Below are 12,582 nucleotides of genomic sequence, written 5' to 3' on the forward strand. Positions count from 1 at the left end.
TAATTGTGATGACCACGTTAACGCCGCATTACCGCTGACAGCCCTAATTTTCGGGGGGAAATTAGTTTGTACCCTATTAATATTTATAGGCCAGTAGTCAAACCTATTTTTATTTAAGTCTTCTACCACCCACCACTGAGTCACCCTTGGACTTTCAGTCAGAGTATACATGTTTCACATGAGGAGAAAAGGCTGGAAGAAACATTGCCGTTTTTTAAGATAAAATGTAAGGAAGCAGGATCATACATACTACGGTCTTATTTCCCTGAATTGTTACTTAACTATGATTGCATTGTTCTTCTTTTTCCTATAAAATCCTAATGGGATGTATTATTTCCACCTCTTTCTTTTTCTGGGTGTTCAGAACCTGCTGTCAGAGAAAGTTGACCAGATGATGGAGTGGTCTTCTCGGCGTTCAGTTATCCGGATGAATGGGGACAAGTTCCGTCGTTTTGTCAAGGCCCCACCCAGAAATTACTCTGTCATCGTCATGTTCACTGCCCTACAGCCTCAAAGGCAATGTTCTGTCTGCAGGTATATACACGTACACGCGCAGTACACCTACTGTAGGACACAATGTGCCATAGCTCTTACTGTAACAGCTATTCCTTTGTCCTTCCCGCTATTGCCCAAGATGTCATGCCCTCCTGTGAGTTTTCTCAGTGGGCTACAGTGAAAAAGTCCTTTAAACTCATGTTCTTTTCTTCTGTACTACCAAAAGGAAATGAATACTGTCCACAGAACAAGTCCCATAGCCACTTATATACTAGAAGCATTAAATGCACAGGGAGATTTAAAAAAAATAACAACAACAACAACAACAACAACAACAACAACAACAACAGACAAAACTCCAACTGCAATCTTAAATTGTAATTACTACTTAAAAAAAAATCCAACCTGTATCACATTTGCAGCAGAATGAGGTACAACACAGCAAGGTCAAGTACCTGTATAACAAATTAGATTACTCTCTCTAAGATTACTGTCTCTCTAATCTAATCTGAGGTTCTTCAACAGTTTTTTTTTTCTTGTCTTGTCCGTGATGGTGGAGAGGTTGGAATGGAAGAAATTGATTCTGTGTAAAGCTATGTTTTATACGCATAATGAGTAGGGATGGGTATCGTTTAGGTTTTATCCGATACCAGTACCAAACCGGTACTTTTGAAACGGTGCCGGTGCTTAAAGAATGGAGAACACACACTTTGTCCAAAAACCTCTTATGTTTATCTGGTTTTGTTTTTTTTTTTGTAAAAAGATAACAATGTTAGCCTTTTCTGCAGCTATAGGGCATATATGGTATCACTCTTGGCTGGAAGCAGTGCTTAATCAATAGAAAAAAAACACCAGTTTTGTCTAAAAACCTTGATTAAGAATTCTGGTTGGGTTGGATCAAATACTTATTTCACTCAATAACAAAAAAAATATTTATTTATAACTTTTATGTCATATATTTTGCTTTTTTGTTTTGTTTTGGGGGGCAGGTAGATATTATCTCTCTCCATCCGAATGAAACTACCATGAAAATTAGACACTGTTCATTTCTTTGCAAGTGAGAAAAATTAAAATTCAGCAGTGGCTGAAGTAATTATTTCTCTCATTCTATTTTTAATGAAAATTTGTTCTTATGTGAATCTACAACTTTAACGCCCTGACAAGTGTTAAATTGTATTTCAGCACCATGGACAGTTCTTATCATGGCACTGGAGTTCATAATTGAGACAGCTCTAGAGCTGTCCATGGTTATGAAAGCTTCTTGTCAGAGAACCCAAAATGTGGTGTTACGTGTGATACTGCAGTCTGCTGCATATTACTTAATTATTTCTTGCTTGTCTGATGGTTGGTTGTGATGATGGTTTTTGATGGTATTTTTTTTTTCAGTCATACTAATTTATATTAAAAATAGTGGCTATTACAATTTTTAGGAATTTTCAGTTTGAGAACTCAAATAGTGAATGCTTACACAAATAACAAGCTTAATCTGAAAATGTAGTAAAAATTACATACAAATTTAGTCTGTAACTGCTTCATTTTGTATGGTAAACCTAGCCAGCTCCTCTTTGCTATGTAGTAAAAACCAGGTAGCTGACCATATCGTTGTGTCCAAAGGGGCATCCAGCCAGCTGATGAAATCATCACTGACCTTCTCTATCTTGACCTGGCTGGTTTCTTTAATCAGCCACTCTTCTACGTCATCAGTCACTTGATTAGATAAGTTATTCATCAGCCATGTCAGTACCACACAGCAGGCAGACAGAGTGAATGGACTCAGTGTATGAAAGTAACGCAACACAAAAAATTATTGTTTCTGTTTTTGGCGTTCGTATAAAATTATCTTTGCTGAAATTGCATGACAGTAACTCAATAAATCATTGCCAAACCAGATTCTGCAATTTACAGTTTCATACACACCATAAATACAAAGTCCTTTCATTCAAAATATCTAAATTCTAAATGTTTGTTTGTATGTGTTTTTAATCTAACAACAAACTAGGGAACTTATATAATACGTACTATATAAAACTATATAAACTACTATATAAAACTTATACTGTATAATTAACAGATGTATACATTAATGTCACTCCTTTTGTCTTTTGTCTTCACTTTCTCTGTCTTTCCTTGTTCCAAGCATTCTCTTATTAACATTAGTGTGACATCATTAGAAAAAGAGAGCAAGGAGAGAATGTAAGATGGATGTTAGATGGTGACCTGAGTGTCTGCTTTAAGAGGACTATCGGGCAGTGAAAACGATGGCTAATCACTGGAGTCCTCACTCCCACATCACTCTTAAGCTCTGTCCCAGTTTCATACTACATACTAATTTTAACTAGGCTCTTTAAGTTTTGGAATTTAAGTACACAAAAGAATGATTGTTTTTGAGCATAGCACTGATGGAAAATGTTTTTGCACATGCTTGTGTTTTGTGAATGTAATACTGTTGCATTTTACAATAGTAAATTAATATATATCTCTTCTGTCTGTCCTGTTTATTTTGTAGGCAGGCAAATGAGGAGTACCAGGTCCTGGCAAACTCATGGCGGTACTCATCTGCTTTCTCCAACAAGCTATTCTTCACGGTAGTGGACTATGATGAGGGAGCTGATGTTTTCCAGCAGGTAACCATTTTCAACTGGTTCGCTTAAACCCACTGCAGTCTTTAGATTGTCATACTCACTACCTAAAGTTGCACTAAAAATAATGATAATTTGATGTGTGTTCATGCATCTGTTGGATTGAGGATAGAACTAGATTGTTTGTTAGTACTTGTTATTCCTCCACTGGTTCCTTCTTTGTTTTTGTTTTACCAGATATTTAAAACTCAGAAAAGAGGCGTCAAAAAAATAGCTGTCATTTTTGTTTTTTGGGGTTTTTTTTTTGTTTTGTTATTATAAGATACTCTTAGAACTTTCAATAGATGCATATTGATATAAAGCCTGTTTTTAGTTTTTTTCTTTCTTTTATCATGATTTAGATTAACAATAATCCAGAAAAAAACATTTTAAGTGCTAAGATTTTTTTTGCTTTTACTACTTTTGTTTTTGTTCTTTTCTGCTTACTATTTCGGTATATTTTTCCTTCTCTTATATTGTTTTAATGGTTGCTTCTTGTCCTCTGTCTTGTATTTTGTTGTTTAGTATTGAGTTTTAGCATGGTGCAGGGTCCTGACCTGATTTTTGGACTTTCCTTAACCCTTTAAAGCCGGTCTGAGCGGGCACGCTCTGTTTTGCGTAACTATTTTTAAATCCCGGTAGCTCTGCAACCACGTGAGTTAGCGCAATAATTTTTTTTGCATATGAAACCGGAGGAGTTGTACTTACATCTTATGCCATCAGCTTGTCCTAGGTCACAGTTTCCTTCCACATATAGCTTTGCAAAAACTGCATAAAAAGCACTTGCAGCAACAAAAACATAATATTCCAGAAACACGCTTTGCCGATCCGATCAGCTGTTCATCACACTTCCTACATTGGAATAGATGTCAGCACGAACTTTTGCATGTCCGCCATTACCTGCCCGAAACCGGAAGTGACGTCATTTTCGCGGAAATGTAGTTTTTTTTTTTTTTTTTTTTAACCATCAGGGCCTCAGGGCCTATACTGGTGTTTTTAAAAGTTATCTTTGACTTTATGACTTTCTGTGTCATTTCTGGGATGCTTAGGACTCATATTGCACTGCTGGAAATAGTTTATTTTGATGCATATGCTGCTTTTTTGCAAATTTGCAGTATAATATTTATTTTCGTTTTTCCTGCAGTGTATAAAAATTGGTGTATTTCAAAAATAAAACTATGAAGACACTCAAAATAAATATCCTGTGGTGGGAAACTAGTTTGTGCAACTTTTTTGTATTAACAGTTTTTAGGGATAAGCCTCTTAAATTTCTCTAACTAGAAATATATGTTAAAAAAGCCAAAACGATTTTCAATTTTTTTGTAGTTTATTGCACTTTTTTGCAATTTATATAATTACTATGCACTTAATGAATAATAAATTATTAAAATCTGGGCTATAATTGTTGTATTGATGTATAGCAACTTGAAATGCTCCCAAAAATGGCACCACACCATGTAAAAATATAATATGAGCTCTGGCGGACTTGGTTCTATGGTAGGTCTTAAAGGGTTAAAGTCCTTGAAGTTACATAGCATAACTGTAAAGATAGTCAAATTTGTTTGATCATTTTGGCAGTTGAAAGGTTTCACATAATAAAACATAACTAACTTTTTCCTTGACAGTTCTCATAAATTTTAACAACAGTCTCAAATGTCTTGGGTGCAAAGTCTAGACAGGATTTGAAACTTCAACAAAAAGTTGAAGTTTAAATGCAGTATTTACCTGACAGCAGCACTTTAGAATTTGGCTCCTGTGAAATGGTACTGATACAAAAGCAGAGTGAGTGCAGCTTTGCTCTCTGATGCTCTCTGGCAGTAAGGATATCTTCACTGAAAGTTTTGGCTAATGTTTTGTTGTTTGTGTCACCTTAATGATGACTCATTCATGAAACTGTTTGTGCTGGAAATACTACTGTGTCCACATTTAAATGACAACATATGCATTTTTATTTGCCGAACTTCATAACAAAATAAAGCTGAGGAAGTGAAAAATGCTACATCATCCCACATGATAGAAGTATTTGGAGGAAATGCCAGCAATGAAAACAAATTCAAGCCTATGCCACCAGTCTGCTAATATGTTATGATTTAGGATAATATTTTGCCCTTGTGTATTTAATGATTCATTAACTTAATATCTTCTTCATTGTGTGTTCTCTTTCTCTTAGTTGAACATGAACAGCGCCCCAACCTTTATGCATTTCCCAGCAAAGGGAAAGCCAAAAAGGGCTGATACATTTGATCTGCAAAGGATTGGCTTTGCCTCAGAACAGCTTGCCAAGTGGATTGCGGACCGCACAGATGTTCAGGTACTTTATAATCAAAACATTTATTCAGTTTTGTGCAGTTGCAGAAACATTCATGTGTTTGTGAGAAATGATGAAGAAACCTGTGTAGATACACCCACAATAGTTTTTGTAGATATGGTTAGAACTGTTGAAATCCCGTGTACTGCAGTTTATTGACCTTTTCGATAAATGGACTGGTATTTATATACTCAAAACACTTTCTGCTACAAGTCTCATTCACTCATAAATTCATACAACACTTTTCTATGTGACTAAGTGTTTTGTCTTCAGTGGATGCATCCCCGACAACGCTTTCCTTCAAATTGGCTATTACTGTGTAATGCTGAGGTGTTTTTGACCCAGGTTGTTTTTTCTCTCTCTCTCTCTCTCTCTTTGGTTTTCAATTCAACCTTCAGTTTTCAATTCCAGCAAAAAATATGCTTGTAACCTGCTTGCACAAGTTACTTATAATTTTTCCTTGGCAGTTTCCTTGACTAGCAGATGGATATTCTAGAAGCCTACAGTAATGTGCAAAAGTCTTCAATCTCCTTTCATTTCTTTATATTTTGTTAGGAAAATGGGGAATAAGAGTTTGATTGTAACATATAGATAGAGGTGAACTATGTAAGGAAAAAATTGCATATGCAGTTCTAATGAGCTTGAAAGTCATTATTTTGTATGACTATCTCTATTCTTAAACACAACCTGGACTCTTAGGAAAGCTTCTTTGTAATTTCTTAAAGGACTCTTTATAAATACTTCCAGCCTTCTCCATTTATAAATACTACTTTATAAATACGTCCAGACTTCTTAAAGGACATTCGAAGGCACTTTTTTGTTTGTTGGCTTCTTTTTGTTCCATTCTCCGTCATGGTGATGATTTTCTTTAACTGCCAATAAAATAAAATTTGTTGGCAGTATGTTTGGCTCATTGTCATGCTGAAAAATAAGGCAGTTGCTATAACATACCAAAAATATAGTTGATACTTTTCCAGATGCATCTACACGGTGGATCAAACTCTAATGGTTCTTTTCTGTGTTCGTAATTAAATCGATTTTGACAAGGTCACCATCACAACTGAGTGAAATTCAGTTTGATGCAAACCATGACAGATTATCCACAGTGTTTTGTCTATAGTGACTGTAGACACTCACTGTTGTACCTCTGGCCCGATGATCTCCTCTACACATGTTGATGACAATGAACCAATACTTTCATATTTGGAGTCATCGCTCCATAAGGCCTTGGCCTATTGTCAATATTTTTTTTCAATTTATTTCTTGTGTAATTTGACATACCTCAGTCTCCCTTTTCCCCTTCCTTACTTAAGAAAGGCTTCTTGTTGGCCACCTTTCGATTCAGGTTATTTCCTGTTTAGCAAACTTCAAAGGTCAGATGCATTTCTTAAGTCCTGTGTCTTTGCTGTTTGCATTCCCTCTCCTTGTAAGGGCAGGAATTTCAGATTCTGCTCATCAGCTGTTGGGTTTTTTTGTTTGTTTTGCTTTGTTTTTTATGTTTTAAGCACATACTGCACACCATGCTGAGATATGCCAAGCTTATAGTTAATAGCTTTGGGAATCACCTTTTTGTTGCAAAAATTGTATGCCTGCCATACTTTAACTTTTACGTTTTTCTTAGATTCAACTAAATAAATGGAAACAAATTATGTATTTTTGTGACGACTGCTAGTAACAAAGCTGTTTATGTGTAGACACGAGACTGATTCATCCCTTGACCTAGCTACATTTTTTTTGCTTTAATAATTCATACATCAGTGTCCTTTGACTTTGACATTTAGTGTCATGTGTGCACTGTATTCTGGAAATGAAAGTTGAATGGATGGAATACAACAATAAGTTATTCTTGCTTTTTCCTTCAACCTTTCATCAAGATTCTAGTGTGGGTGTAGTAGAACCATGTTAAAATAAACAGGAAAAAAATGTTTTTTCCTCTTTATGCATACATAGTCAAGCATTTGCAGCCTGGTACATGGCAAATTTGTAGGGCAAACTTTTAATAGCTGTAGAGTGTCAACACATTCTCATTTGCAATATAATAATTTCAAGCCAGTTCAATTGTATTTATATAACACCAAATCACAACACCAATCACCTCAAATAAAATTGTCACCAGTTACACATTTATCTTTTAGAACATCTTGATCTGTTGGAATAACAATGTTTGGTATTATAGTCGCACTGAAATATCCTCAAGAAGAAAGACACTGAAAATAGAAGAAAAAAAACATATTGCAGAGAATTTCATAGACTAATTTTATTGGCCTTGGTTGATCACATCCTCAAATATTACTGAGTTTAATGGAACTGAGTATGTACCCCAGTATAATGTCACAAGTTATTATTATTATTATTTTATATAATTAATAATGTAGTTTTAATTCCCAAAGTAGTGTGTGATTATGTGGAGGAAGAGTATTCTGTCAGAAACAGATTCATGGTCTTTGTTCTAGATGGAGTAATTGTGCTTGCTGTGTTGTGGCTCTCTTAAATTTCTTTTTATGTCTCTGTCACAGAAATTAACTGCAAGGAGTTTTTAATTTATATGTAAAATTCATATTTTAGTACTGGAAGTAAATTATTTGAAATTATGGAATTATTTGACAGTTTCAAGGACCCTTTTCTGCTCACATTAGTATTAGTTCAGAAAATGATTTGACATTTTAAATCAGCTTTATATTTGCTTCTCCTTCAATAAAAAACCCTCAAAAATTTCAAATATAAAAAACACTGAATACATAATGTTACTTTCATCCACTCACTGAGTTTTATCTTGAATGTGTAAGAAATCATAGGAAATTTTTGCTTTACATCAGATATAGAATATAATTTTACATACAGACTACTACAAAATTAAAGTCATACAGCAACTGCAACATGTTACCATGTTATTCACTTTCATCTCACTTTCTTTCTGGCTTTTCAGATTCGGGTCTTCCGTCCTCCTAATTATTCAGGAACTATTGCTTTGGCGCTCTTAGTATCTCTAGTTGGAGGATTGCTGTATTTGAGGAGGAACAACTTGGAATTTATATACAACAAGACTGGATGGGCCATGGCTGCACTGGTATGATACATATACACCAACATTAGGTTGGAGTGAAATATTTGTTTTTCCATATTTATCTACTTTTACATGTCAGGGACGTTGTGTGAAATGAGATTAGGGGTGTAGTTTTCTCCCCATTTTAACAAAAATATGATGTCATGTTTTATGTAATGGAAAAGTTACTTATCTATGCTTGACTCTCTCATCTGTTATTTTATCTCTCTCTAGTGTGTGGTGTTTGCAATGACATCTGGTCAGATGTGGAATCACATCAGAGGTCCTCCTTATGCCCACAAAAATCCACAGAATGGACAAGTGGTATGAGTTACATTTCTTTCTTCCCTGCCAGTGCATATAAATGTATATATATGGTTTAATTTTAGTTGTTTTGTTTCTATTTGGCTTTGTACTGTCTTCTGTCCTTCAATCGATCGAACTTAGCTATGTTTTTACCTTAAAAGCTGTATTTTAAGGTATAAGTTAATCTTTTTTACCAGGTTGTAAGTGAAAATATATTAGATCAGTGATAAAAACATCTGTAAGGTTATTGGCCTCAAGTAAAATAGACTCTGTGCCATTACCACCTGCTAATGGGTCAGACATGGGACAGTGCGTGCGTGCGTGCGTGCGTGTGTGTGTGTGTGTGTGTGTGTGCGTATGTTACTGGACAGCTGGGAAGAGTCATTTTGTGTTAATATCACCCTAGAGGCATCTCAGAGTCATCTTGGGCCAAGCAGAGTGGGAAAGAGAGAGGTGTTGGCCAAAAGACTTTTTCTTTACCGTAATTCTTTCTTGCTTGTTTTCTCTCATTGGTAAATGGCCTGTATTTATATAGCACTTTACTAGTCCCTAAGGACCTCAAAGCACTTTACATGTTCAGTCATCCACCCATTCACGCACACATTCACACACTGGTGATGGTAAGCTACATTGTAACTACAGCCACCCTGGGGCGCACTGACAGAGGCAAGGCTGCCGGACACTGCCGCCACCGGGCCCTCTGACCACCACCAGTAGACAACGGGTGAAGTGTCTTGCCCAAGGACACAAAGACAGAGACTGTGCGAGCCGGGGCTCGAACCGGCAACCTTTCGATTAAAGACAAACTGCCAACTCGCCACGATCGCCCCCATTTTTCTGCGCTTTCTTCCTTTCATGTTGTCTTCCTTTCAGGTCTTTTTGTTTAACCTAGCTATCAGCCGGAATTAGAGTAATCTATATTTGACAAAGTTTGTGCACATAAACAAGGAATTTGACTCAACCATCCTTTCTTTCATATAGTTGCTGTGTTTTAGAGAATTGCCACTTATTATCAATATGTGTGCAAATACTTACTCACACAGTATTTCCAGATATAGCTTTGCAGGTCATCATTTAGGTTTCTCCACTGAAGTGTGAAATTAAAATAAAAATATGGAAGGAAAATGGAAAAAAACTATGAACTTGGAGGAGAGTAGGATCAGAACAATGAAAGTGAAATGGCCATATAGAAGAAAGGGAGGAATCTGAGAAATTATGTTTGTGTCTGCAAGCCGAGTGCGTGTGTGTATGAGGTGCTGTAAGGGACATTATTACTGAAACGCTCTCACACACACTATTGAAATTTTATCTCTCATACACACTACTGAAACACTCTCACACTGAAACCCTCTCACACACTCCACTGAAAACCAAGGCATTTCAGTTGAACAGGAAGTTGTTTCCTGACAAGGAAACTGAAGGAAAAAGTGGTAGATTTCAAACAAACCACTACACAGATGTCTACTCCGCAACCTGCTAGTAGCCTAAGTGAAGCAGCTGCATTACTTAACAATATATTAGCTTCAGCATAAGTCAAAATTTAGAATAGCAGGAGACGGGCAATATCCTGGTTAATTTTTTTTGGCATATTTGCTTTTTGTCTTTTTTAGCGAAGAAGAAAATATCTTAAAATCATTAATAAAACCAGGGAGAGAAGGCTTAGTGTTCCTCCATATAGCACAATGGATGTGATATTTACTCAAAAGTATGATGATGTTAAGAATGTCTGAGACACCCAATGCTAGATGATCCATATAAAAAAAATTATATGATGTAATTCAAATGGTGGCACATCATTAATTTTTAGGGAAATCCATTTTTAAGTCACACCAAAAGCATTGTGTGATAGGGCATAGAAAAAAAAGATGTTCTAGGGTTTCATTTTCATCAGTGCAAAAAGAACACGGATCCACCTCAAAGCCAAATCTCTTTTTTAGAAATTCTGCCACAGGATTAATTTTGTTTATGACTTTAAAGTGTGTTTCTTTAACTTTAGGTAGAATAGGCCATTTCATACATTTCGAGTTTGCTTTATCGAGTGTATCTGAAATAACTAAATTAGAACCATGTTATGTAACCATTCTGTCATAGCTATGAAATATTTTGTATTTGAAGAAACTACTAATACATTTATTATTGCATTTTTTCAAACAGCTGACATTGTCCTAGCAATAAATTAGGAAGCACTGATGAGAAGTTATTGTATATCATAAAGTTTTTAATCAAATGAAGCAGAGGCAGTGGGATCAGTTTACAAAATTAGTTATATTCTCTTTGAGAACAGTTTAGACAATATTCTTCTGAAAAGTCTGTGTAACTTAGAATGACATCGTTCTCATGCAACAAATCTGTTATGAATATAATCTTCTTGTTAAACCAGTCGCTCTTGAAAATTGATTTTCGATTACGTTTTATTACCCTATTATTCCATAAGGTTGAATTATGAGGAGAGAAGTTGTGGGTAAATATCGTTTTACTCGTGCAATATCATTGCAAAGTCTCTTTGGGAAAGTTCGATATGTTGATCAGGATTTTATTTACCTCAAAATCACATTTCAAAATAAAGTCTAATCCTCCTATTTTACTAAACAAGGCTTGTGGGATGTGGAAACACAGAGTTGCTCTGTGACAGACAAGATTTTAACCATTTAATTCTGAGGGTGCCAACCATAGATTCAAATTCTGGCGCTTTGATGCCACCTTTATTGTATTCCTTAACAAGCTGAGATCTTTCAATGTAATAGGTTTTATTCCTCCACAAAAATTGGAAAATAACTGTGTTAGCCTTATTAATGTTTTTAGAGGAGATATATAGAGAGTGACAAGGATAAATCAATTTGGAGATGCCTTCAGCTTTAGATACGATGTTTCTGCCAAAATAGTGAGGTCTCTGGTTAACCAGTGGCTAAGTGATTTCTTCATCTCCATGATACGGTTAGAAATATTACAGTCTCTTCTAATTAGGCATTTAGATATTATCAGCCCTAAATATTTAACTTTACATTAAACTCTAACCGAAGCTATTGAGAAGTCAGAGCTTGTATGAATCGGGAGTTGTTCACATTTTTTGGTATTAAGAGATAAACCAGAAGCTTTAGAGAAAATTGAGTTTTTTCTACCACTGATTTATCTTTCAAAAAAAATAGATGTATCATCTGCGAATTGACTTATTTTGAAGTTTTCATTAAAAATTGATACTCCTTGTATGTTGTTAGAATTCTTTTTTCATAGTGTTGAGTTTTTGTATATTGGCAACAGTTGAGGTGCCAATATAAAAAGCTTAGGGGAAATAGGACATCCTTCCGAATTCCGCGTTTCACGTTCAAGGAAGCTAATATATTGTTAAGTAATGCGGTTGCTTCACTTAGGCTACTAGCACAGCGGTCCCCAACCCCCGGGCCCTGGACTAGTACCGCTCTGTGAGTCGTTTGGTACCGCAAGTGTTGAGGCTTGGGTTTGAAATTTATGGTTTTCAGGGTGTTTATCGCTTTTTTAATCGTTATTTTTATATCTTTTATATTGTTAACTCTGTTTCCCTGGGTCTTTTCCCATGTGTTATGATTAAATATTCTCTTTTTGGGGGGTACCGGTACACGTTTTATTTTATTGTATTTATCCGCGACACCTTAAAGGCCGGTCCGTGAAAATATTGTTGGCCTTAAATGGTCTGTGGCGCAAAAAAAGGGTGGGGACCGCTGTACTAGCAGGTTGCTTGTAGTGGTTTGAAATGTACCAATTTTTCTGTCAGTTTCCTTGTCAGGAAACAACTTCCTGTTCAGCTGAATCAGCCAATAAAGGTGAAAAAAGGAGTT

At 35.7% G+C, this 12,582-nt stretch overlaps 1 protein-coding gene and 1 long non-coding RNA gene across 3 annotated transcripts in view; one reads left to right on the forward strand and one right to left on the reverse strand.

Annotated features, from left to right (window-relative positions):
- LOC309708416 (dolichyl-diphosphooligosaccharide--protein glycosyltransferase subunit TUSC3) overlaps positions 1–12,582 on the forward strand; it is a 106,469-nt gene that overhangs the window by 46,676 nt on the left and 47,211 nt on the right. For both annotated transcript variants that reach the window (XM_082536443.1, XM_082536444.1), the window contains exons 2-6: positions 365–534; positions 3,002–3,119; positions 5,284–5,424; positions 8,348–8,488; positions 8,699–8,788. In XM_082536443.1, coding sequence (XP_082392569.1) covers positions 365–534; positions 3,002–3,119; positions 5,284–5,424; positions 8,348–8,488; positions 8,699–8,788 — 660 coding nt within the window. The remainder of the gene's footprint in view (positions 1–364; positions 535–3,001; positions 3,120–5,283; positions 5,425–8,347; positions 8,489–8,698; positions 8,789–12,582) is intronic.
- Positions 1–12,582, reverse strand: part of LOC309708430 — a 235,350-nt gene that overhangs the window by 29,771 nt on the left and 192,997 nt on the right. The window lies entirely within an intron of this gene.

The sequence above is a fragment of the Aulonocara stuartgranti genome (assembly GCF_965226115.1).
Source record: "Aulonocara stuartgranti genome assembly, chromosome: 6".
NCBI lineage: Eukaryota > Metazoa > Chordata > Actinopteri > Cichliformes > Cichlidae > Aulonocara > Aulonocara stuartgranti.